A 25,262-nucleotide genomic window follows, 5' to 3' on the forward strand; every position below is an offset into this window, starting at 1 on the left:
ATTTTCCACGGAAGGAAGGCAGGTGTGAGCAGGGCAGGGCTGAAGACCCGTGTCCCCATTTAGGCCCACCCCATCTCAGCCCTGCCACCCTGAGCCCCAGGAAGCTCTGCTGCTGTGAGGGATTTTCCCTCTGGGGTCTGCGGACCGAGCACCCTCTCAGGCCGTCAGAGGACACCCGGGAGCCGGGACATCGTGGGGACTCAGGTGGCCGCCGCAGGGAGGGTCAGGGGTGAGGGGACAGAAGCAGAGACACCAGGGAAGACAACTGTGGAGAGGGTCTGGCGTGTGCCAGGCGCACTCCAGCCAGCCAGGCAGATGGAGCCCGACTGCGAGAACCTGAGTCATAAGACACATCCAAGACCGTCCCTTTCAGTGCCCTGGTTGCTGTGTCCCAACACGGAGGTAGTGGCGGGGCCTGAACCTTGGGTGGGAGGCTTGAAACCACTCCAACCTTCAACAGAAACCCTGCCCAGTACCATCACGTCCTGGCCCCGAACACCAGGCTGGTGGGACGCAGGAGGCATGACCTTGACCTTCGGGGCACGTGCCCTCCCTAAATCGGCAGGTGCTCTAAGATTGCATGGGGACGGATTTCTGTTCTCCACCGCCGGGGTGACGGTACACGGCCCCGCCAGGAGTTTCGGGAAGGAAAACGACAAGTCATTTACTCTCTCAAGTTTACGTAAGATCTTTCGTGGCAAGTGAAGGAGCTGGTTCTCCACGGAGAAATGGAGGTAACGTGAGCCCAGGAGATGGTCCCAGGGCTGCTCCCCCAGACACAAAGTCCATGGAACCTGGCTAGGTCCTATGGCCTCAGCTCACAGCAAGGACTACTCAGTGACTGTTTCATTTTTTTTTTTTTTAAGATTTTTATTTAGAGAGCGAGCATGAGCAGGGGGAGGGGCAGAGGGAGAGAATCCCAAGCAGGCTCATGCCGCCCAGCGTGGAGCCCAACAAGGGGCTTGATCCCACAACCCCAAGGTCATGACCTGAGCCGAAATCAAGAGTCAGATGTTCAACGGACTGAGCCACCCAGACGCCCCCTAAAAATTGTATTTTTAAGTCATCTGTACACCCAATATGGGTCTCGAACCCAAACCCCGAGCTCCACGGAGCAAGCCAGCCAGCCGCCCCGACCGTTCCCCTTCCTGCAAAGCCCCTGCACGGCCAGCCCCATTCCCCGGCTCTGCTGGTCTCCACGGCCCACGTAAGCAAGCCCCATACACTCCATTTGGCTTGTCGCTGTGTTTCGCCTCCCAGAACGTAAGCTCCATGGGACCTGCTTCCGGGGGCGTCGTCCCCGAGTGGTCCAGTGTGACCGACAGTAGCTGCCCCGCCGGGGACAGAGTATCTGTTGAAGGAATGAGTCAGAGGAAGGGGGTGCAGCCACGGGGCGAGACCCCGGGGGGTGACCCGGTTGTCGTTTTCTCCCAGCGAAACCGTGGGGAGGAGACTGTGCAGACACACCGTTTTCAGGCAGGACTGTCTTCTGAAGTATTTGTCACTGGCTTCTAGTTTGTCTCTTTAACAAAAGCCTTGTTTTTGTGAGCAAATCTCTAAATGATCAAGTAAGATAAAAAAAAAAAAAAAAAAAAAAAAAAATTCTTCAGTGCTCAAAAATAAAAAGGCAGAAAGTAGACTTTATTCCAAAAGAGATTTTCCAAAGGTGTTTTTAAACGAAAGGCCAAGTTGATGTTACGACCTCAACTGTTTTCCACGATTTCTGGATCTCTCCTCCGGGGCTGGCCCTCCAGCCACGCTTCTGAAAGCAGGGGTGTTTGGTGCACAAGAACCTGGCCTTGCTCTAACTTCTCCAAGCTTCTCAGCCCGGCTCCCGCCATCAGGCGGGGACTCGCCCTGACGCCCACACGCCCACCACGAGCTCTGCTGGGGTCCGAGGCTTACGGAACCCCTCCCGGCCACTAGACCGTCAGGCAACCTTCAAGCGCAAACAGAACGGCATGGCGTAGAGCTAAGCTTCCCCCAGACCAGCTGCTCGGGTCAGATGAGACACAGCCCGGGGCCCCTCTCGCTGGTGCTTGGCCGGATGAGGACAGCCATCCGTGGTGATGCAGGGGGTCCCACCCTCGGCCAGAGAGGGGCCTGAGTCCCGGGACTTCCAGTACATTCTTGCTAAGGGCACTGGCAGAGAGCGTCACGCGTCACAAGGGGTCTGGGTCCTCTCTGACCCCCGGCAACAGCCCCACTGGGGTCTCTGCCAAGCAGTCCAAGGGGTTCTGAGGCCAGGTTCCAGGGTCGAGCTTCAGATGAAGGACTTGGCCAGAGTCACCATGTGGTCCACACCGCATGCCACATCCACGGGCTCCCCAGGCATGGTCACCTGCAAAACAAGACCCAGCACAGCGTGAGGGGACGTGGTTCGGAAGCTGCCCATCCTGGGCCTGAGCCCGGCTCTGCCTCTTGGTGACTTGACCCACCCGAGCCCAGCAGGGCAGTTCCGACGACCGTGCAGTCATCCCGGCGTCCCACGCAGCCAACGGCAGACGTGACTGTTCCTAGCCGCCCGTCGCAGAGGCTACCAGAACCCGCAGCTCCCACAGAGGCTACTCAGCCCTGCGGTCAACACCTGTTCCCAAGTCAGGGGCTCGGTGACCTTTCCTGGGGGTCGCCCCCATGGCTCCTGGAGCTCAAGAAGCCCCAGCTCCCGACGCCGGGGTCCACTCTGGGAAGGAGGCCCCCGGCCGGCATCTGCGGCTGCGCACGCCGTCAGCCTCAGCCCCCGGCCGGCTGTTTCCTGCACGACGTGCATCCTCGACAAGGAAGGTCTCCCGTGTCGCAGAGGGGGCCACGGGCCCTGCGGGCCACCCTGCAGCAGCGCCGGCCCATGCGGACGGCATGGCCGTCTATCATTATCGTTTTTTTCAATAGGTAAGACCCTCTCCTGGGCACATTATAAAATGACATTCAGTGAAAAAGAATTAAAAAGATATGAAATCCCTTTTTTTTTTCTTATTTTATTTTTAACTAGTCTCTATACCCGCTGTGGGGCTCGAACTCACAGCCCCGAGATCAAGAGTCACACGTTCCGCCCACTGAGCCGCCCGGGCGCCCTGGTATTAAGTACCTTTTAACCGCCCCCTGCCGGCATCTGTCCCTTTTTTCCCACCTTCCCTCTGAACCGGAAACCCCTTCCCGCTGGCTTCCGCAGCCCCCGCAGAGGTTCCTGACACAATCACAGCACGTGTGGGACATGGTGATTTTCAAGAACGGCTTGCAGGTCCGTGCTCACGCCCTGCTGAGTGCTCGGACCCACGCAGGACGCCGAGGCTGCAGTGGTGTCCACGCAGATCCGAATTCAGCCACCCGCCCCGGTGGCCGTGCTCTGCCAGGCAGCCTGACAGCCGGGACGGGGATCTGTCGCAGCCTGTGGAGTTTACTGAGCACAAGACCGGGGAACGGCCTCAGCCAGAGGGCCTGGCCTGAGCACCCGGGGGCAGCAGCAGGGACCCGAGCCGGGTGCCTGCGCGCGAGGACACAAGTCCATTAAGGGCTCCATGCCACCAGGCGCGCGCCGCCTGCTCCTCTCCCCCAAAGAAAGGCATTTAGTGACGCCTACAACAGAGGTCACTAAACAAATCAGCAGCAGCGCCCCAGTCCGCGGGTTCATCACTGAGGCGTGGGGGCACGGAACACGTCCCAGTCTGGCCGTGGGAAGGAGAAATGTGCCACCTACGTGATGACTGGCCCAGGTGACCTCCTAGCAACCTCCCTGGGCATCACCGACCCTTCCCGGGGGGACCACGCCCTCGGCGCACCCGCCCCCACACTGCTGACCTCAGCACCCCCGTCCTCGGCCCCAAGCGCTCTGGCCGCGAGACCCCCAGCAGAGGAACCCCCTGGCCCCGACTGGCTGGCCTCTGTGGCCCCGCGGTCCCCCCTCCCCCGGGCGCGAGGGCTCTCGGTCTCTGACGATCTCTGAACGGAGTCCAAGACGACACTGCCCTCGGCCACACGGGCGCTGTGTCCTCCTCCCGTGAAACGCAGTGTGTCTTCTAAACCCAGCTGCGCTCGCTGCATTCTTGCAAAGGGAAACCCGGTTCTGAAACCCGCACCACACCCGGCCTGAAGGGCTCTTCACAGGCTCCCGCAAGTCTGAGCGCTGTCAGAGCAGGACAGTCCGTCTTCACCACGAGTTCTCAGCCGGCCCTGGAGGAAGGCGGGGGGCGGGCTGGGCAGGAGCCCTGAACGGCGGCTCTGGCTGCTCCCCGACCCGACTGCACTCCTTCGCGGCCCCCACACGTCCACCCACCCAAGACCTCCCGCCCGGGGCCCGGGGCCACGTGGGAAGAGGCCTGGCAGCCAGAGGGGTGGCCAGCCTGCACGCGCCCCAAGCCCACCCGGGCCGACCCGAGGGCGCACGGCAAGGGGCAGCAGGGTCTGCATGCAGAGCCCCCGGTTCCCACCGTGGGGCAGCCCCTTGGATTCCTGACGTCAGCGACCACAGGGGCCAGCTGGGGGCGGGGATCGGGGCCCTCACAGGCTGTCCTGGGGAGGGCACGAAAGCAAGGCGCCCTCAGACAGGCAAAGATGTTTGGGCACTTCTGGGTGGTGACAGGGCGGGGGAAGGCCACTCCAGCTCTTGCCCTGGTGGCCTGATCCCGCAGTGCCGCAGGGAGGCTGGAGGGGGCCCCACAGAGACTTGGGGGCATGTCCCCGCCTCCCCCCAGCCACCGTCCGGCCAGCTCCGGGGCCCTCGCACAGCCTGGAACTCAGGCACCAGGGAAGGGTCAAAAAGTCAGACACACCAGAGTCTGACCTTGGGCCCCGCCTCTTACTGGATGAGTGGCCTTGAAGAGCTCCCTGACCGGCTCTGAGTGTCAGTGTCCGGCTCGACAACCTCCAGGAAAGCTTCTGGAAAGAGAGGTTGGAGTCGGGGGTGGGGGCGCGGGTGGCCCTCCCTGAGCCTGCAGAGGGTCAGGGCAGCCGGGCTCTGAGAGTCTGCAAAGAACCAGTCAGTGCTGCTGCAGGAGCTACAGACAGGGCTTTCCTCTTTTCTCTCCCCTTCCTGGAATATTTTAAAGTGACACAACGGTTCCCCCACCGAAGATTAGTAAGAAAATACAAATTTTTTAAAAATAAAAATCACAGGGCGCGTGGGTGGCTCAGTCAGTGAAGCCTCTGCCTTCGGCTCAGGTCGTGACCCCAGTGTCCTGGGATCGAGCCCCAAGTCGAGGGGGGGGGGTCCTCACTCAGTGGGGAGCCTGCCTCTCCCTGTCCCCCTCCACCCACCACGCCTATGCTCTCTCTTGTTACGTCTCTCTCTCTCTCTCAAATAAATAAAATCTTTAAAAATAAATAAAATTAAAATTAAAATCACGTGTCATTAAAAACAACAACAACAACAACAACAACAGAAAGAAAGTGCAAGAGAACAGGCTGGAAATAAGACCCCACTACCCGGCACGAGACGAGTCTGATCTTTAAGGACTCCAACCCCGTGGATCCCAAACCCAGTTCCTGCCACCGCCGTTGCCCAGAGCCCGGGCTGGCAGCTCTGGGCCCGGGGAGCACGGCGAGGGCCAGGCCCTCAGCACCATGCCCGGAGGCACTCGGGGCCACCTGCCACGCACCCGCAGGCAGGGCTCCACCAAAGTGCCAGGGGGAGGGCAGTGGTTTGACAGGAAAGCAGCTGTTGGGGGGCAGCCTGGGGTGTCCCTCCCTGACAGCAGGGGTGCAGGGAGCAACGTTCCCAGAGGCCACCTGGTGGAGGAGTCCGTGGAGGGGGGCTCTGGCCTGAACAGCAAGTGTGGCCTTGGCACCTGGGCGCTTCCCGCCCCTCAGCGGGCACCACCCCCGGCCATTTCAACAGGACAGTGCCAAGATTCCAAATCTTAATGCCTGATCTCCACTGTAATCTGGGGGGAAGGCAGGCAGGAGGGAGCCCCCCACACCCGGCACAGCGGTACGCGTCCAAACCCCAGCCACTCGGCCGCTACCCCCCGGCGAGAAGTGAGGATCTGCCACGAAAGCCAGTGGGACCTCCACGTCACGGGCATTCGTGTCACCTGTCCTAACCCCCACTGTCCACCAAGCAACGGTCCATTCCTCACCCACAAGGGGATCCCAGGCTCGGGGACGAGCGAGGCGGCCTCGGCCAGACTGCGCCCCACTCCGGCACACAACCATTCTTTCTAGCGAACAGAAAGCCCCTGTTCTGACCTGGTTTCCTAGAGGCGGCACCTCTAGTCTTTATAAAGGGGGCAGGGCCTGCCGAGGTCACCGAGAACCAGGACAGCCTGCAGCCAAGGGAAACAGCCCCCCCAGAGACTGAGGTGCCTGGAAACGTCTTGCAGAGGGTTTTGGACAAATCCTGATTTTATTTAAGTTATACACCGCTTCCGCCTTTTCATCTGAGGTTTTAAAAAGTGCTCTGCGCTATTTCAAAACACGTCATTAAAACCAGCCTTCAAAGAGCCTTGAGCACGTACACACACGCGTGCACGCACATCTCAACGCAGAGACTGTCTGGAAGGAAACCCAAGAAACCAGTACCAGCGGCCTCTGGGACAAGAGATGGGAGACTCGTTTTTTATAATACCGCTGGTACCACGTGGGTACATACGGTCTGTATGCAAAAATACGAACCGCTTTTTTTGCCTAGGAGAGCTTAGTAAACAACACTGAGATAAGCTACAATTTAGAAAAGAACCTTTTTCCCCTTTAATTTTGCAATGAGCCTTTTCTTTTCTTTTTCTTTTTTTTTAAGATTTTATTTATTTATTTGACAGACAGAGATCACAAGTAGGCAGAGAGGCAGGCAGAGAGGGAGGGAAAGCAAGCTCCCCGTGGAGCAGAGAGCCCGATGCGGGGCTTGACCTCAGGACCCTGGGATCATGACCTGAGCCGAAGGCAGAGGCTTAACCCACTGAGCCACCCAGGCGCCCCGTAATAAGCCTTTTTTGTATAATTGCATCCTCCCCCTAAGGAGAGCTTTCATTTTTTTACTTTGGTGGCTGTGGTAAGGCCCTATGAATATTAAACATCTTTTCTTTCCAATTCGCTGTAAAACTTCCCTCCGCACAGGCTGTAAACAGGTCCCAGCACAGCAGCTTCGACGTTTCCAATCTCTCCCTCTCAGGGACCCCAGGGTGCCCGGCCTGCATGTGGCCTTCTCCTTGCGGAGGCACTGGCGTGCCTCTGTTTCCCTGCTCCACCTGCCCACAGACAGCCTCCGGACGAGGGACTGGAACCCTCGGCCCGCCCGCTCCCCTCTCCGGCAGGCCGCTCACCCAGCAGGCCACGGGACAGAGCTGAGGGCATGAGCCCAGCGAGCTAGGCGCCCTCCCTGGCTCCTCACCACGATGGGGCCTCCCTTGGAGCCGCGGGGCAGGAGGGGACAGCCGAGACCTGAGAGGGGGCACCGTGGCCAGCCACACGCTGGGAGAGCCCCGCGCCCTGGACGCGCCCTCAAGCCCGCCCGGCACAGCCTTACCCTCCACGGGAAATACTGGTCTTCCAGACGGCCGATGCCCAGGCACCCGCGGATGTTCTTGCCCCACACAAACAGCTCTCCTCTGTCTGCAAAGAAAGGAAAATGGTGCGTGGCTGGAGCCAGACCAAGAGCAAGTCTCCAGGAGGAGGGTCATGAGAACAGGCTTCCTAGAACCAGGGACCAGGAGGGCCCAAAGTCAAATTCCAATTTCCACCCGGCCTTAATATGCTCTCCTTTGAATGGACACGCGCCGCGCCTGTCACACGGGGGACGGGCACACGTGCGGAGCTCTGCGGCCAGCAGCTCCGCACAGCCCGCTCTGCTCGCCCCTTCTGCACACGCCCTCCTCAAAGCCCGGCAGCCGACCCCCTCGGGCCCAAGTCACACCCCGACAGAGTGAGAAGCAGGGCGATCCGTCATTCCTTATCTGGTTTCCGTATCTCAGGACCACGTGGTCCAGAGATACGCAGTGACCAGCGCCTCTCTGGGCCGGGTCTACGTCCGTGTGCCAGGAGCTGGGACAGGGCCGCGACTGAACACGCCCGGTTCCTGCCCGCACGGGGCTGCGGTGACTCAAAGAGTAAGACCTAGACGAGGGAGCAGACCTCACCATAAAACGGATGTTCACCAATTGTATGAAGAGCTGTGAAGGAGGACGGCCCGGCAGACCGAAGGCAGAGGGGGCCCCGGAAGTGCCAACCTGCAGGACGGACCCCCAGCCCCGGCAGGGCACCTCCCGCAGCCCCACCTTTGCTGCAGGTTTCCGTCCACGCCAGCTGGGGGCGCCCCTCGGCACAGAGACCCCATTCCTGGCAAAAGGCTGCGGTCAGAGGAAATAGAAGAAAAGCCACGGAAAGGCCAGGACTACAACGATCCAGGCTGATTAAAAAAGAAACCCCTTTGTTCCAAGCTGTCAGAGCCTTCTGACCTCACTGTCCTCCTTGGTCCTCCCCACTCGATTCTGAGCCTTTCGACAGAACAATTCAGTCTGGCCCCCGCTTTGGAACGAGAGCAGACTGGGGGTAAAGCACCACCGCCAGCCAACCCCCAGCTGGCCGGACGCAAATGCTGGGCCCACAGAGCTCCAGCTCTGACGCTGCCCCGACTGAGGGGCAGCAACCGGCGCTTGGAGGCGGCCACCGGGCCCTGGGGAAAATCAACGGGACCCACAGCGGCCGCACGGCCCGACAGCAAACGGGAAACAGTCCACCCAAGTCGAACACGTCGTACGGACTTCCAAGCATGCGACTCTGCACGCAGTGTAAGCCTGGAAACGCCCTGGAAAATACACCTTTGTTACCCCCAGAATTCGGCCGTATGGCTTCTTATGGGCTCAGGCAAAACGGCTTCAAAAACCTGCCATGACTCAGGGCAACCCAAACTCACCGTCCCAGCCCAGATGTTCCCAAAGAAAACAATTATTCTTCCCATGAAATGTGATTTTCCAATCACAAGGAAACCACAAATCTACTTGAGAACCACAACGGGAAATGAGTGTCGTTGAGCCTGACCATTCACGTCCGCGACAGAGGCAAACCGATCCGGCAGCGCTCATGGAGGCGGCGTAACAGACGCGGCGACACACCAGCCAGAGGACCGCCGAGCCACGGGATCCTTCATGGCTCTGTAGTCTGGCAACACTCGGCGAAAACCTGCATCTTGGCCTTGCCTTTGATCCTGCTGGAGGACCCGGGCAGCCTGGCCCCCGCGAGACCGCAGGACGGGCTCCCAGACCCACCTCCTGTAGCCCCTGTCGCCTCCTGGTCGCCCACTGCGGATTCACCAGCCCGCGGCTGGCTTCCGCCGGCACCCCGACACGCTCGACCCTCTCCCACCGCCAACAGGTGTCCTCACGAGGAAACTCGCTTTGCCGTGGCCTGACCACAGAGCCAGTGAACTCTGGGATGAAGAGGAGACACACATCATACGACCTCAAGGCCAAGCACCTCGTGGCTTAGCCGCCCTCTTGAAGGTCCGTAAGCTCGGCCCGCCCCCAGGGCCACACGGGCCGGGCCACTCACTGGTCAGGGCGGCAAAGTGGCTGAGGCCACATCGGATCAGGGAAACGTGGACTCCCGGGTTGAACTCCGTCAGGCCGAAGAGACTGGGCGGGATCACCTCGGGAAGGGCACTTTCCACAAGGTTCGGTCCTTTCCCAAGAATTCCGTAGCCCCAGACGAAAACATGTCCTTCTCCTGCATTAGAGCAAACACCACGGTCATTCGGGCGAACGAGCGTAGCCCGCCCTCCCTGGAAATTCAGATCATGCCACCAAAATCCCCTGTGGCCACGTGCATGGGTTTTTGCCCCCTCCTTGCTTGTCAAGAACCCAGGGACAGAGATCTAAAATCGCGTTTCTTCTCTCCCTCTTTCCAAGTCTTGCTTGTGGCAGACGTCTAGCCAGCGAACCCTACTGAGGACACGAGCTTCCCACATCTGGAGCTAACCAGGACGGGCCCCGGGCCCCAGCCACCCAGCTGCCCGGTGAGCACAGGGGAGGCTCGGGACAGTTTTCCCCACCCAGATGTTCTGCATTTCACACCGAGAGCAGGAGCAAGCCGAGGACACGACCAATCTGTGGCCACATTCCTAAAAGTCTCAGAAATGAGTATCTTGGTCATAGAAGGTTTACTGCTTCTCAGTGGTGCCTGGCGTTTAACTGGGCACAGGCCTTGGGATCCATACCTGATGGCTCTCCTCTCTGCCTAGTGTCTTTGGGCACAGCCTCCCTGGGGAAGGCGGGGCTGAGTCTCTGGCCCAGGGGGAGGGACAGGGAGGAGGAGACCCCAGAGGTCGGCTATCATTACGGAGGTTAGAAGGCTCTCATCCTCCGTCAAAAACGTCACCCTCACCGCCTATGAAACTGAGCTCATGGGGCGCCTGGGTGGCTCAGTGGGTTAAGCCTCTGCCTTCAGCTCAGGTCATGATCTCAGGGTCCTGGGATCGAGCCCCGCGCTGGGCTCTCCGCTCGGCAGGGAGCCTGCTTCCCCCACTCCACCCCCAGACTGCCCTCTCTGCCTACTTGTGATCTGTCAAATAAATAAATAAAAATCTTTTTAAAAATATTTAAAATAAGGGCGCCTGGGTGGCTCAGTGGGTTAAGCCGCTGCCTTCGGCTCGGGTCGTGATCTCAGGGTCCTGGGATCGAGTCCCACATTGGGCTCTCTGCTCAGCAGGGAGCCTACTTCCCTCTCTCTCTCTCTGCCTGCCTCTCCGTCTACTTGTGATCTCTCTCTGTCAAATAAATAAATAAAAATCTTTAAAAAAAAAAAAATAAATAAATAAATATTTAAAATAAAAGAAACTGAGCCCAGGCTAACCAGACCTCCCACGGCCACGCTCCCTTCCCTCCCTCGGGGTGAGGGCCACAGCTGCGACTCCAGTGGGCCCTGAGCCATCCCCCATCCAACCCACCTCCAGCTTCCCAACAAACCGCACGCAGGAGGGTCTCACCATTTAACACGGCACAGCCCGTGCCGCCGCACGCAGCCTGCTTCACCTTCCCCACTCCCGAGAAGGGTAGGCACCGGGGGACGTTCACCTGAATCAAAGCCAGAGCCAGTGTTAGGAAGACACACCAGTGAGAACGCGGCAGTGCTCCGTCTCGTGCACAAAGCAGGTAAGTCCCCGGTCGTTGACTCAATCTCCAAGGCCTTCCTGAACGTCCAAGATACACTAAAGACCCAACCAGGTGCCGGGGATTCGACAGGAAGGAAGCGACTTGGTCCCTCTCCCCGAGCGGAGTCCGTGGAAAAGGTAAGAGGCTGGCCAAAACGAACCCAAAATTAATGTGCACTGAATGCAATGAAGGAGTGTCAAGGAACCTGATCTAATTTGGGGGGAGCGACCGAGAAGGCTTCGTTTTATCCTGGGACCCGAAGGATGAGTAGGGGTAACAAGGCAAGGGGAGAGAGGCCACCCCAGAACAGAGCTGGCAGGCACAGAGGGAAGGGGGTGAGTGGGGCACCTTCAGGGAGTCTGACCAAGGTCAGAGAGGCTGAAGCAGGGGCATGGGCGGGATGCGGAGGCCACATCGGCTAGAGATTGTGGGCCATGGTTAGGAACTGGTCTTTCTCCTGAGCACAAAGGGGAGCCAGCAGGGGTACTAAGAGGAGAGGCGGGATTTCCAGAGGCAACAGGAGGGGACCTGGGACACGGCAGAGGACCAGGGTATGGGGGATCCAGTTCACTGTGCCCAGAGATGGCCGAGGGGAAATGTCTTCGGGGATGCCCCGAAGAGCAATGTGGGTGGAGAGCAAGAAGCCCATATGGGGCGTCTGCAGGTGGAGGCCACACGGGTTAGGGAGGACAGGCGGGACCAGTGGAGAAGGGGAGGTTAGAGCCATGGGGAAGAAGGCCAGATGGAGGAGGGCTCCCGAGAAGGTGGGAGGAAACAGGTCCCTGAGGCAGAGAGAAAACTGGCATCACCAGGGAGGGAGATGCTGTCCACGTGCTAGAAGGGAGCGGGCTTGGGCTGGAGGGTGGAGAACTCAGAGTGGGAAACTGAAGACAGGCGCATCTGATAGCACACGTTTTCCCCATGAATCAGGGACCAGATCTGCTGAGAACGAGACACGAGGGTCAGGGATTTGGGTGCTCTGGTACAACGCCCGGCAAGGCCTGAGGAACACCCCAGCATGGAGACGCCGGAGACGGCCCACGGCTGTCCAAGACAGGGTGAGGCTCAGGCCACAGTCAAGAGTCCCAGCTGCGGTGGCTGCTCCCAAGAAGGTTCCCGTGATCACCCCTCCTGCTAGTCGCAGCCACGCGGCCCCCCGCCCTGGTGTGGGGCCAGACCTCGTGACCGGCTTCTAAGGAGCAGAGTGCCAGTGAAAGCCAGGGGAGGTCACTGCCAAGACTTATTAAATGACAAAACGCTGGCTTCCGTCTCGCTGGCACTCTTGCGCTCCCTCGTTTGCTTGCTCCGATGAAGCCAGCTGCCATGGTGGGAGCTGCCGCAGGGAGAAGCCTCCGTGGCCAGGAACCAAGGACGGCTGGGCCAAGAGGGAGTAGCTGGCTCACCACCCGGGAGGAACCGGGGCTCCAGTCCAACGGCCCACGAGGACCTGCGTCCTGCCAACAACCGTTGCCAGGGTGGTCCTGGAAGCAGAGCCGTCTCCCACCGAGTCCAGAGACGACTGCAACCTTCGAGGGACGAGGGCCAGAGGACCCGGCTAAGCCCCCCCTGGATTCTGGACCTACAGAAACCGTGAGACAATCAGTGTGTGCTGGGTGAAAGCACAAAGTGTCGGGGTGCGGTCACCTGTCATGCTGCGGTAACAGTGCCACCAGCCTGGGTCTGTCCCCCACGGGAAGCCCTTGGGAGATGCTGTTCTCAGGACTCGGGAGCAGGAAGAGCAACAATTTTCCTGAACGTGTTATTTGTTTCTCTTACAGAAACAATGAACCAATTGAATGGGCGTGTTTTCTTCTCCACTTTGGCTACTAGGAAGCTCAGAACCGTAGCTGCTACGGCTTCTAGCCACTGGGCAGGACCACAGGGAAGGCTTCTCCTCATCTTGTTCTCTGGCTTTAGTTTTCCTCTGGGCTGATCTCTTTACTAATACATATTTAAGGGGAGCCTGGAGGCGTAGTCAGTTAAACAGCCGACTCTCGATTTCAGCTTGGGCTGTGATCTCAGGGTGGCAGGATCGAGCCCCATGTCAGGCTCCGTGTACGGCTGGGAATCTGCTTGAGATTCTCTCTCTCCCTCTCCCCTGCCCCTCCCACTTCTACTCTACAATGAATACATAGCTCTTTAAAAAAAATACATATTTTAAACCTTCTGCATGTTGTCAGAAGTTTGATGGTATTAAGGAATAAAGTATATTTTTTAAACAGTCTTTACCTTTTAGAGATACATATGGAAACTTTTATGGATAAAATATGATGTCTGGGATTTACTGCAAAATAATCCAGGGCAGGGGTGCCCATGTAGCTCTGCCAGCTGCACATCTGAGTCCCGGTTTCAGGTCAGGCCATGAGCTCAGGGTCATGAGACTGAGGCCTGTGTCAGGCTCTATAATCAGCCGGGCGTCTTCTTGACATTCCTCTCTCCCTCTCTCCCCCTCTGCCCCTCCCCGCCCCATGCATTTGCTCAATCCCTCTCAAAACAAAACAAAACAAATCCAGGGCAGAGAAGCAGATGGCAACAAAAACTGGCCATTGGGGATTCAGGATTATTTTTTTGTTGGGGGGAGGAAGGTAAAGAAAAACTTCTGGAATGAGATGGCTGCACGACTTGTGACTACACTAAAAACCACTAAATTCTACACTTGAAAAAGGTGAATTACGTCTTGGGTTTTTCGGGGCTGTTTTTGGTTTTGGGCCATTAGTTGAGAACTGCTGAATGTGGGTGAGAGAGAGAGGTTCTTCATGCAGAGGAGTTTTTTATGTCCAATTCCCCTTCATGTCTAAAATCCTACTGTATTGTACTGATGGTGGCTCCCTTCAGTGAGAAGGCGGGGGCGGTGACAGGGAGGCCGCAGGCAGTGGCTTCTGACGTCCTGTGCGTGTGCTACTGCCGGGGGTGGGCGGGGGGAGCAGGTGCACACCAGCGATCTATGTGCTGTACGTGGCACGTGCGTTACCCTGCCAACAGGAAGCACATGGCGACACCATGGGAACCCACACCCCCTTCAGACTGGGACAGGGCGCACAGGCGCACCGATCGGCCCACTCTGAACCAGAACTATCGCATCGAAGGCTTGATAACGATGGCTTTGAACCCCAGCAGCCTTACAGGTGGTCGGGCCTAAACAGCACTTCCCACGTCGCACTTTGCTGAAGAAGCTCTTTTCTATCAAGATGTGCTTATTTATTTGAGAAAGAGAGAGACAGCACGTGCTCACGCACACAGGCAGGGGAGGGGCAGATCTGCAGCAGACTCCCGGCAGGGCGCGGAGCCCAACCTGGGGCTCCATCCCACCAGCCCGAGACCATGACATGCGCAAGAGTCGGACACCCAACCAACCGAGCCGCCCGGGCGCCCCAGAAGGACGTCTTACAAACGCCCATGACCCTCTGTGTGTGCCAAGCTCCCAGACCCGGCTGCGCGCGGCCCCGTACCTGGGTGGCGTCGGTGACGGCGGCCAGCTGCAAGTACTCCGAGTTCCCCCATCCGAAGAGGCCGCCCTCGGCAGACACGGCCAGGCAGCAGTCACCGTAGGTGGCCACCTGCACGACGTTCACTCCGGCCAGGTCCCCGCCCAGCTTGGTGGGCACGCTGGTGATATTGTAGTGACCCAGACCTGCCACAACGGCGAAGCGTTACTCCCAGTCACGGGCTCTCGGCACAGACGCTTCCACGGGCTTCCTATGTGCCGAGCACAGTTTTAAATGCTTTACAAGCATCAGCTTGGCAAGGCTAGTCTGTTCCTCTCCGTACGCTACAGCTTCCTTCTCCACGCTCTCTCAGAGGAGGAAGAAACAGAAGAGGCAGCGTTTATTTTTAAAACCCCGGAGACTTTCTAAGTCTGACTCAAGCTAGAAACGTTTACGAGACAGAACAGCATAACACAATGAGGCCAGGGGACCCTGTAGGAACACACACACGGACCTTTGCAGCCAGTGATCTCTAATGCACTGCAGGGCTTACCAGAAAATGAAGGAACTCTCCCAGAGCCCATTCCACCCCAGCTCCCCATGTCCCCCCACCAAAATAACAGTAAGCCGGAACTGGCCCACCGGCGTGGCGGACAGCGAACAGGAGAAAAGGCAGGGTGGCCAGAGGCCAGTGGGAGAAATGGCACCATCCACGCTGTGACGGAAGGGGAGCCCTGGCAGCAGGACCGAGGCAGAACGCACACCCCAGACTCCCACTTTAAATCAGGCTTCACAACGGGACCCGAGGCAGCATCAGACTCGCAGCACCCCTTAGCGACAGACAAAAGCGAACCTGGATCCTCTCTGAAGGAAAGCATCTCCATTTAGGCCCCTGCAGTTTCCACAAGGTCAATTCAATGAAATAGGAGCCCACGGTCAAAAGTTACTCAACCCATAAGGAAGGGTAGGCTTGTGCCAAGGCCCTGGGGCTGCAAAAGGCCGGCTCCAGGAACCGACTGCAGGAGCCTGCAGAGCTGGACACCAGGCCCAGCACGGGCAGGGAGGCCAGCTGTCACCTACGACGGCTCGCTTCTGGAACGGCACCAGGAAACTGTTTGCCACGGTCATCTCCAGCGAGCAGGGCTTTTGCATCTCCCCTTACTCCTCTCTGGGCTGTTGGGATGCATCTAGCAACAAGCTTCTTATTTTTGTGAAAAGCTGATTTTTCGGGGCGCCTGGGTAGCTCAGTTGGCTAAGCCTCTGTCTTCAGCTCGGGTCATGATCTCAGGGTCCTAGGATCGAGTCCCACATCGGGCTCTCTCTCTGCCTGCCTCTCTGCCTACTTGTGATCTCTCTGTGTCAAATAAATAAATAAAATCTTAAAAAAAAAAAGCTGATTTTTCAAAAATGACCCACAGCACGATATTAAAAATAAAAAGAACCTTCGACTTTACAGATACCGAAAAAACGCATGTGAAAATACTGGCACAGGGATGAAATCAGCACACTTAAACGGACAGTATTTGTTGCTGGAGAGCTTATGGCCACCGTGGTAACTTCTGTACGTGGCTAAGGACAGTACAGGCTGGTACGATGTTTAGAAAGCAACCTAATAATATGTTCTGAAAACACAAAAATATTCTACTCTTCTGATCCGCTCCTGGGAATCAATCCTACAGCAACAATCCCCAAAAAGAAAAAGTGTGTGTATACATGATAAATGCCATAATATCTTCAATGACCAATGTGGGGCTGCCCCCTGTCCCCCCCACCCAAAAATGCACCTCCTGACAACAGGGTAATGATTAACTAATGATTTGGTAAGTAATGAGTCATTTATCTCACGGTAAATGAGCTTGATGCTGTATCGCACAAATTATTAAAAACGCAACTGTGAAAACTGTACCGACAAGATTTAAAAGACAAAACAAGCGTGTAAAAATCACACCTATGCTGTTATCACAATACAAAAGATGTGCACGTATGAACAAGAATGAGAAGGAAACGCGAGACCAAGAACAAAGGTGAGCTCATGCGGTGGGCGTCTTAGGGAGGATTTATACAAGACTGAAATCTTAAATTTAAAGGCCCTCCCTCCAGACAAATATCAAAAAACAGGAGGACCAAATAAGCAAGGTTAATAAAGCTTATCCCTCATTCCTCCCGCTTTTCATCCCATTCTCCTCAAAACAGTTAAAGCCATGCTCCCTTTAGCGGGCCTTTGTGAACCTGTTCTTCTCCAGCAGCATCTAGAATCTTCCACCCAACCCTTTATGGGATGGTTGCCATGGGCGCTGGGGGCGAGGGGAATGAGGTGGGACAGGCTGGCTAGGGCAGTGAGAGAGGGATGAGCCTAAGGAAGGCAGGTGCTCGCCCACAAGAGTCCCGTAGCCCCCACCCCCTAGTGCCCCATCCCCATCGGGGAAGGGCCTCCTACCCGTTTGCCCATCGGCGCCCCAGCCGCAAGAGTAGACTTCTCCTTTGTCCGTCAGGAACAGGCTATGGTCCTGGCCACAAACCACCTGTCAGATGAACAGAGGGGAGGCTGATGAGAAATCCTTGGGAGCCCAGCATCCCGGTGGACGGACCCAAAGCTCGCCACATACCCTCCCGAACAGTGAGCCGGCCGGGCCCAGGCGGGCTGGCCCTGCACGGCCTCCGCACCTGATTCTTGCTCAGTCCCCTCCTCCATAAGCCTTTCTCTTCCCCGTCCCCTCCTCGACCTCCCCACCGGCCTCCGATCTTTGTCACTAGCTCCCTGTTCACCCTTCTAAGCCCTCGGGGCGCCCCCTCCTTCTGCCGTAACCCCTTTCCGACCAGCCAGCCCCGGCCTGTCACCTTCTCCGTGATGCCTTCTCTCCCTCCCTTCCACCCCTGGGAGCCTGAACAATTCTCCTTCTGCGCTCTCAGGGCCCTTCCTGTAAGTGTCCGCTTACGTATTTAAGTTTGTATGGTGAGCAAGGACCGTGTGCCAGGCTCTGCACCAGGGATGGAAATAAAATGGTGAGGAAGATACGGCCGGCCTGGGACGCACACAGATCTGGCTTAGCCGGGCCTCCCCCTTACCATGTCAGCACCCCCACAAACCTTACTAAACTCTGTATCCCCATAACCTAGTGGAAACCAACACCCTCCTGACCTACAGGAGGCAGCCGATAATTTTTACTAAAATAATTTATTAACTCAGATAATTGCCCTGACCCATTTGCCGCCACCAACCCCCGCCACATTTCACCCTTGCAAAAACACCTCCAGGGGGCTGGAGGACAGGCTCTCAGCATCTCTCTAGGGTGTGTCCTACCTGAACCACCTGTCCATCGAAGTCCTGCATTCTGTTGACTTTGTGACTTTCGCTGCAGCCACGAGCCATTTAGGGAGAAGCAAGAGGTACGGTCATCATAAGCACCGTGTGGTTCTGCCCCTGCCGGTCACCCCTAACTGACAGCCCCCACATGCACACAGTTAACTGTTAGGGAAACTCTCAAGGGCAAATATAGGGGAGAGATAGAATGAGGCAGGAGAGTAAAACAGGACAACAACCCTTTGGTGATTTTTTATTTTTAAATAGGCTCTGTGCCCAATGTGGGGCTCAAACTCACAACCCCCAGATGAAGAGTCACGTGCTCTACAGACAGCCAAGCAGCTGCCCCCACATTGGTGATTTTTTTTTTTTTAAGATTTTATTTATTTGTCAGAGACAGAGAAAGACAGAGAGAGTATACAAGCAGACGGAGTGGGAGAGGGAGAAGCAGGGCCCCTGCTGAGCAAGAAGCCCCATGCGGGGCTCGATCCCGGAACCCCGGGATCATGACCTGAGCCAAAAGCAGACACTTGACCGACTGAGCCACCCCGGTGCCCCCCCACTTTGGTGATCTTAATATACTGCCCGAAATGAGACTTGCACTCAGACCCAACAGCATAGTGTGAGGAAGGAGAAGGGAATCTTTTTAAAGACCAAAATCAATAAGGGTCTAGCTCAATGGGTTGAGCATGCGACTCTCAATCTGTGAGTTTGAGTGTAGAGTTGGGTGTAGAGATTACTTAAAAATAAAGTCTTAAAAAAAAGAGATTGAAATAAATGGAATAGAGGGGAATTTTTAAAGTTAATCAATTTGGTAAAAGTAAAAAACTAATTCAGAACAAGTCCGACGCACCACAGTCAATGCTCAACTGCCCTCCCTTCCACGCAGGCACCACAGAGAGCTGAGCCCTCAGAGGAACGAACCCTCCACAGCTTTCCAGTGACTCTCACCTCCCTTCTCAAGCAGGGGGAAGCCTGCCACTTCCTGCTCTGTGGGTCCATCACTTACTAACCACACGGGAAATGTTAAATGCTTAACACGATCTGGGGAAGTCCTTTGGGGAACTCACCTGTAAATTTCATTTTCGACCACGTTTCTTCCACATTGCCCATAAGAATTGTTTCCCATGCTGAAGACTGCAGAAAACACCACCAGTGAAATCCATTCTGCGGGCTCGTGGGATCCCGGAATGTCAGGACTGCAAGGGGGTCTCAAAAGGGGTCTTACTCCAACCACTCAGGCTAAGCGCCCGGTTTCCTTCTCGGACACCAGCCTTTGCAGGTGCACCGTAGGCCAACTGGGGCCGGGACCTGCAGCAAAAGCCTGGGCCACCTTGCCGGGCCCCTCTGCCTTGCCCTGCAGGCCCTTGTTACAAATTCCACGTTCCGAGGCGAGCCCCTCCCGGGGAAGGCCCCACCACCCCCACCCCGGGACGTGTCACTAGAGGTTGCCCTCCACGCCAGAGCTGCTCTGGAAAGAGTTCCTGAACACCACGTCTGCCTTTTCCCACGAAGCACGCTTAGCCGGAAAATGAAACTGGGAACATTGAGGCAGGATGGCTTTTCCCTAGAAACACTCGCTCTTCAGGAGAGAATCTGTGCTCTCTGGAGTCTGAAAGCAGCCCCCCTGCTGAAGGAAGCGCCAGCCAACAGGCTCCTTTCAGTACAAGAGAAAACGCTGTCTGCGGGCAGTGCAGTGACTTCATGGCAAAGCGAGCAGGAGGCCCTGCGAAGGCGGCCCAGTGGGCGCCATCACGTTTACGAATACATGAGGTTCTCTAAGAATCGCAGACAGCAGAGATCACGGAAGAGCTGGCAGGACCCCCCAACGGTGACCTTGAGCCACCCTCCCGGTCTGCTCGGGAAATGCCAGTGGCCTCCCTAGTGACACGTGGTTCCATCAAACCACCCGGTTTCGACCCAAGGGCAGGAAAGTGGCTCCCCGGCTCCTCCAAGAACCCCAGAGGCCAACTCACCGCCTTCGCGGTCTGTCAGGATGAGAGAGTGGGCTCTGCCGCAGGACACCTGCAGCACCCGTGTCTCCTGAGGTCTGTCCAGAGGCAGTGGGACAGGCGAGGGCTCCAGTACATACTCATACCCCCTGGCTGAAAGAAGAATGAGCAGGTTCACGGCGAGCCACGCTGACCCAGAGTGACAGCATTCCCGGCATCAGACCTCACGCTGTCCGACCCCCACGCTGCCCCACAGTCAGAGATCAGAGGGACTCGTCAAGGCACCTGAGCTAGTGGCAGAGCTAAGACTGGAACCCCAGGCCCCGGGGCCCGGACCCGCGGCACTGCGCTGCCTCCAGTGAGCCTTCCTGTGTCAGTCACGCCATCTGCATCCAAGGAGAGCAAAGGCAAAGACCCACTACCATTTCCCAGTAAAGCGAAGGGCAGCATGTATTTTACAATACCGCTCATATTAAAAAGTGGGGAAAAGGATACACGGGAGCCTTTGCTTGTGTATGCGTTACGTCTCTCCAGGAGAAACAGGAAACTGTTAACACGGGTTTTCTTCAGGGAGAAAAACTGTAGGGCTGGGAGGACAGAAGCAAAAAGCAGCCTTTTCTCCAAAATATTCTAGTGTACCTAGAGGGTTCTCAAGTACAAAAATACACTCTCTAGTCAAAAAAGAAAATTGTAGGGGCACCTGGCCCTATGCCTGGTAGAGCATAAGACTCTTGATCTCAGGGTCATGAGTTTGAGCCCCACACAGAGCACAGAGATTACTTCAACAATAAAGTAAGATCCCTAAAATTAAATTTTTCTTAATTAATTGATTAATTAATTATAGTGAGTTCTACACCCAACGTGGGGCTCGAACTCATGACCCTGAGATCTGGAGTTGCACACTCTACCAACGGAGCCACCCAGAGGCCCCTGAAAATTTTAACTTTTAAATAAGCAAGTAAGGGGAAAGTTCCTTAGAAGTCACTCTACAGAAGAAACTTACACTTTTGTTTGATTTTGGTGTTTTTTTTTAAGATTTTATTTATTTGACAAACAGAGATCACAAGTAGGCAGAGAGGCACAGAGAGAGGGGGAGGCAGGCTCCCCGCCGAGCAGAGAGCCTGATGCGGGGCTCGATCCAGGATCCTGGGATCATGACCTGAGCCGAAGGCAGAGGCTTTAACCCACTGAGCCACCCAGGCGCCCCAAGGCTTACTTTCTTAAGGAAGAAAAAAAGAAAAGGAATAGGGACGCCTGGCTTGTCTAGTTGGTGGAGTGTGTGACTTTTGATCTCGGGGTTGTGGGTTTGAGCCCTACAGTGGGTGAGAGGTTACTTAAAAATAAAATCTCTACGGGTGCCTGGGTGGCTCAGTGGCTTAAGCCTCTGCCTTCGGCTCAGGTCATGATCTCAGGGTCCTGGGATCGAGCCCCACATGGGGCTCTCTGCTCAGCGGGGAGCCTGCTTCCCCCTCTCTCTCTGCCTGCCTCTCTGCCTACTTGTGATCTCTGTCGATTAAATAAATAAAATCTTCTAAAAATTTTATATATCAGGCACAATAAGAGAAATATCTTTACTTATCATCAAAGCCTCTTTTGCCTAAAGGTCCAGTGTTATTACCAAAGGGGCTCACGAGCAATCTAGTCCAGATTCCAAATAACATTCGTGTAAGACTCCTTCTATTCCATTCTGCCAGTCGGGTTTGTGTCATCACATTCTTGAAAACAAAAGGGAGAGCTCCCTCAGACCAATCGCAGCACAGAGTAGCCAAGGTGAACACACTCACTTTTATCTTTGCGGCTCCGGTGAAATCCAAGCTGGGAATCTTTGTTGAGCCCCATACCCCAAACTTTCGTCACATCCTTGGTTTTAGAGGATAACAGCGTGAATCCATAGCCACAGGCAGCAGAGGAAATCTGCAAAAAGAGTTCCCATAAAGCATGAGCTGATTTCTGACATCGAGTTTTTCTCTGCAATAAATGACAGGTTGTTTCTGGGGCGCCTGGGTGGCTCAGTCGGTTAAGCATCTGCCTCCAGCTCAGGTCATGATCCCAGGGTCCTGGGACTGAGTCACAATTTGGACTCCCTGATCCTCCCTCTGCCTGTTTCTCCCTCTGCCTGCCACTCCCCATGCCTGTGCTCTCTAACAAATAAATAAAGTTTTTAAATATAAATAAATTAAATTAAATAAATAAAAAATAAAAACCATGTTTAAAGAACTGAAAGGCTGGCTGACTCAGTCCATCTGTAGAGCATGCAACTCTTGATCTCAGGGTCCTGAGTTCAACCCACACTTGGGGGTAGAGATTACTCAAAAAAACAAATTAAATAATAACTCTAAAACCGGATTACTGGGCCTAAAATGTAAATACCTATCACTATAACCCCACAAGGGAGAGAGGAGGAAACGGAGCTTCGCTGGAACAAAGTTGCTATCGTTTTTTGTTTGTTTGCTTGTTTGTTTCAGAATTAGGTCACTATCAACCTAACATAGACTGTGATAATACTGTATTGTAATATTATAATATTGATATTATAATCCCAAGAAAAACCTCAAATATACAGCAATACACCCAACAAAGGGACTTAACCCACTGAGCCACCCAGGCGCTCCCCCAACAAAGGAATTACTCTATTTAACACAAAAGAAAGCAGCAAAGGATGAAGAGAGAAACAAAAGACCTACAGAAACAAACAGCAAGAAGGCAGATGTGATCCAACCCTATCATTAATGACATTATAAGGACATGGATTGAGTGACATCAGGGAAAACGGCAGATTGACGAAAACACTGGCAAATGCCAGAATCCTTTTTTTTTCAGAACTCTGGAAATTAATCAAAGACTTCAAGTGATCTGGGGACTGTTTGCTCAAGAAAAGCAGCTGAGTCTCCGTAAGAACAGCAAGCTTTGTGGTTAGAGAATATGAATTTCTTTCATTTCGGCAAAATGCTTTGCAGCATTTCAACTTGACCTATTCCCATTCCCCTCGCCGAAGCTCTGCGGTAGCTCTGAAAAGGAACAGGTCACAGTGACAGCGCGGGCGGACAGTCTGGCAGCCACTGCAAGAGGAAGAAAAGAGCGTTCTCATCTCATCTGTCCGGTGGCGCCCTGGAAGACCCCATGCGCACAGCTCTCCTCCTGTGACCTGACCCAGGTATCACCCAGGGCAGACAGCATCCTCCCCAGGGCTCTTTGCTGAAAACAATCAGCAGCTAATGTTTGACCACTGCAGCTGCCTGAGGTGGTGGAGAACAGCTGGGGCAAGGTACAGGTCAACCAAGAAGTCACTAACCCACTTGACCTGACATCAAGTCCCCCCCGGACCATGGCAGAATGCTCATCCCTTTCCAGCACACGTGGAGCACTGTCCAGCGCAGGCCCCAGGCTAGCCTATAAAACGGAGTCTCAATGCACTTAAAAGGGCTGAAATTAGAGAAAGTATATTCTGTGACCACAAGGAATGTAACTGTGACTCCGATGACAACCCCCTGCTCTGGGGGTGACGTGCGAATGACGCCAGTCCGGCACAGCAGGGGCACATTTCGGCCACTCGTTAAACTTGAGAGGCGCCCTAACGCCCTCCCCCACCCACCTGGGCCTGCAGCCCGCTGAGGGTCCTCCTCCCCGCCGCTGGACCACCCAGCGTCCCAGCTTCCCGCCGAGGGCCTCGGGGAGCAGCGGCGGAGGCCAGAGGGCGCTAGGAAGGGAGAGAGCCGCGGCGCGCACCTTCTGGTCTAGCTCCAGGCGGTAGGGCACGGGCTGGATCCTGCGGGGCGGCCGCGAGCCGGCGCGAGGCTTGGGCCCAGCGCTGGGCAGCACGAAGGTGGGCACGCCCAGCGCCCCCGAGAAGCTGAAGCCCCACACGAAGATGCGGTCGGCACGCGCTGCCCGCTCGCCCACGTACTGGAACACCGGGGCGTCCGCCTCGCGCGAGCTCGGCGAGCGCCCGGCCGCCGTCCGGTGCCCTCGCCCCGCCCGCAGCCCCGGTCCCGGTCCGCTCAGCAGCCGCCCCAGCCGAGCCCCGGCCGCCAGCGCCATTCCCCGCTCCACGCCTCAGCGCCTCCTGGGCGCCGCCATCTTAGATGACCCCTGAACCCACGCTCTGGCGGAAGAGCCCCAGGGCTCGTCGGCTATTGGCTGAAGGCAAAGGCGCCGAGGGCCGCCAGTGGCTGGGGGGAGGCGGGAGGCGGGGCGGGGCCTGGGCGCCGCGGGCTTAGTGGGCGGGGCGCTGTACTGCAGCGCGTGCCTGTCTCCCAGCTCCGCAGACCCGCCCCGCGGCTGCGTTCCCCCTCCCGCGCTCCTTGCGGAGGGTCTTCCCGGCTCTCGCGGGCGGCGGGCGCTTCCGTTCGGAAGGCCCGTTGCTGCCTGTCTGTCAGTAGAGGTACAACGTAGTGGTGGCCCGCTCTGCGCGGCTCCCATGTGGCGCTCTCCCCCGCCCCGCTTTACCCTCCTCGCCGCGGCCCCTCATCGTTCCCGGCGGGCGCCGTCGCAGACTCCCCGTCCGCTTCCAGGCCGCTCAGCCGGGCTCCACCCCAGCGCGCTGGAGGGCAGCTCTGCAGGTGCACCTGCCGCCGCCGGCCCTGCAAGGAAGCCGCACTGCCTTCCGCAGCTCGTGGTCCTCCGCCCCAGCCCACCTCGCCCCCCAGCCGCGCTCTGCCCCGGAGTAAGGTGGCTTTCCTCGTAATTTCCGAATCCCGGGGCGGGTTCAGGGATGCCTGCTTAGCACACGGGGCCCCGCATGTCCTTCCGGCCGCGCTCCTCCCTGCAGGTGTCCAGCCGACTGCGAGCCATCTTCTGAGATCCGGCACCTGCTCCCAAGTTCCCAGGAGGGGGGAACTGACAGGGGGTCCGGGAACCTGGGTCTAGTCCTGGCTGTGCTACTCGGTTGACACGTGGCTTTGGCAAGTTGTCTCCCTTCTCTGGACAGCACCTCTAAAGTGAGGAGGGTAAGAGGGGGAGAGTGAAATGAATTTTTTGAAATAAATGAGATGTGAGATGTTTGCGCTTTATGACCTGTAGGATCTTCTGCGGCCCATGCCGACCGATGATGGACATTCCGAATACTAGTCCCAAAAGCTGAGGACAGAGGACTCTGAAACTAGGCACCCTACAGGATGGTAGGGTTCCAGAACGGCAGGGCTAGGTGGCTGGACTTGATAGAAGAGGCAGTCAGGGCAGGGTGGCAGCCCTAGTCCCTGGCACCATTGGCCTATGGCTTGGCTACCTGACCACGGTATTCCGAGGAATGAGGTATAAGTTCCTCCTTGACAGTGTATAACCAGAAAAAGATCTGACTCTGTTCTCAGACCAGAATCCAGCAACTGTAGGGGAGGCAGAATGCACTTAAAGGACCCTGTGGAGCCAGCACGAGTAGAGGCTATAGCTAATCGCTTCCCAGAGGAATTTGTGGGTATCCTATACACTAGAGAAATGAGAATAAGCAGATCTCTCCAGAGCTTCATCGAGGGTCCGAGATGACAGTGACCCCGGAAGACCCGAAACACTGGCAAGG

General features: G+C 56.5%; 1 protein-coding gene across 2 annotated transcripts; it reads right to left on the reverse strand.

Annotated features, from left to right (window-relative positions):
• Positions 1-2,154: 2,154 nt before the first annotated feature.
• RCC1L (RCC1 like) lies at positions 2,155-23,803 on the reverse strand. 2 transcript variants are annotated; one of them, XM_032872393.1, is made up of 11 exons: positions 23,477-23,803; positions 21,535-21,664; positions 19,775-19,903; positions 18,869-18,935; positions 17,799-17,850; positions 16,935-17,019; positions 14,522-14,703; positions 10,907-10,994; positions 9,475-9,648; positions 7,454-7,539; positions 2,155-2,341 (listed from the first exon to the last, which is right to left on the reverse strand). In XM_032872393.1, the coding sequence occupies exons 1-11, from the start codon at positions 23,786-23,788 to the stop codon at positions 2,264-2,266; spliced, it is 1,383 nt and encodes a 460-aa protein (XP_032728284.1). In that variant the 5' UTR covers positions 23,789-23,803; the 3' UTR covers positions 2,155-2,263. The 2 variants fall into 2 exon arrangements, with proteins under 2 accessions (XP_032728284.1, XP_032728285.1); XM_032872394.1 differs by lacking the exon at positions 9,475-9,648.
• Between the last annotated feature and the right edge of the window lie 1,459 nt (positions 23,804-25,262).

This window comes from Lontra canadensis, unplaced genomic scaffold (assembly GCF_010015895.1).
Source record: "Lontra canadensis isolate GAN:19392208 unplaced genomic scaffold, GSC_riverotter_1.0 scaffold45, whole genome shotgun sequence".
In the NCBI taxonomy this organism is placed as follows: Eukaryota; Metazoa; Chordata; class Mammalia; order Carnivora; family Mustelidae; genus Lontra; species Lontra canadensis.

What these genes read in the sequence shown, in the direction of transcription:
- RCC1L (XM_032872393.1), bottom strand. Translation starts at nt 23,788, where the DNA reads ATGGCGCTGGCGGCCGGGGCTCGGCTGGGGCGGCTGCTGAGCGGACCG. An exon ending in CCGTCACCGACGCCACCCAG is followed by an intron (nt 10,995 to 14,521) that starts GTACGGGGCCGC and finishes GCTTTGATTCAG; the next exon opens with GTGAACGTCCCCCGGTGCCT. An exon ending in ACCAGTATTTCCCGTGGAGG is followed by an intron (nt 2,342 to 7,453) that starts GTAAGGCTGTGC and finishes CTTGTTTTGCAG; the next exon opens with GTGACCATGCCTGGGGAGCC.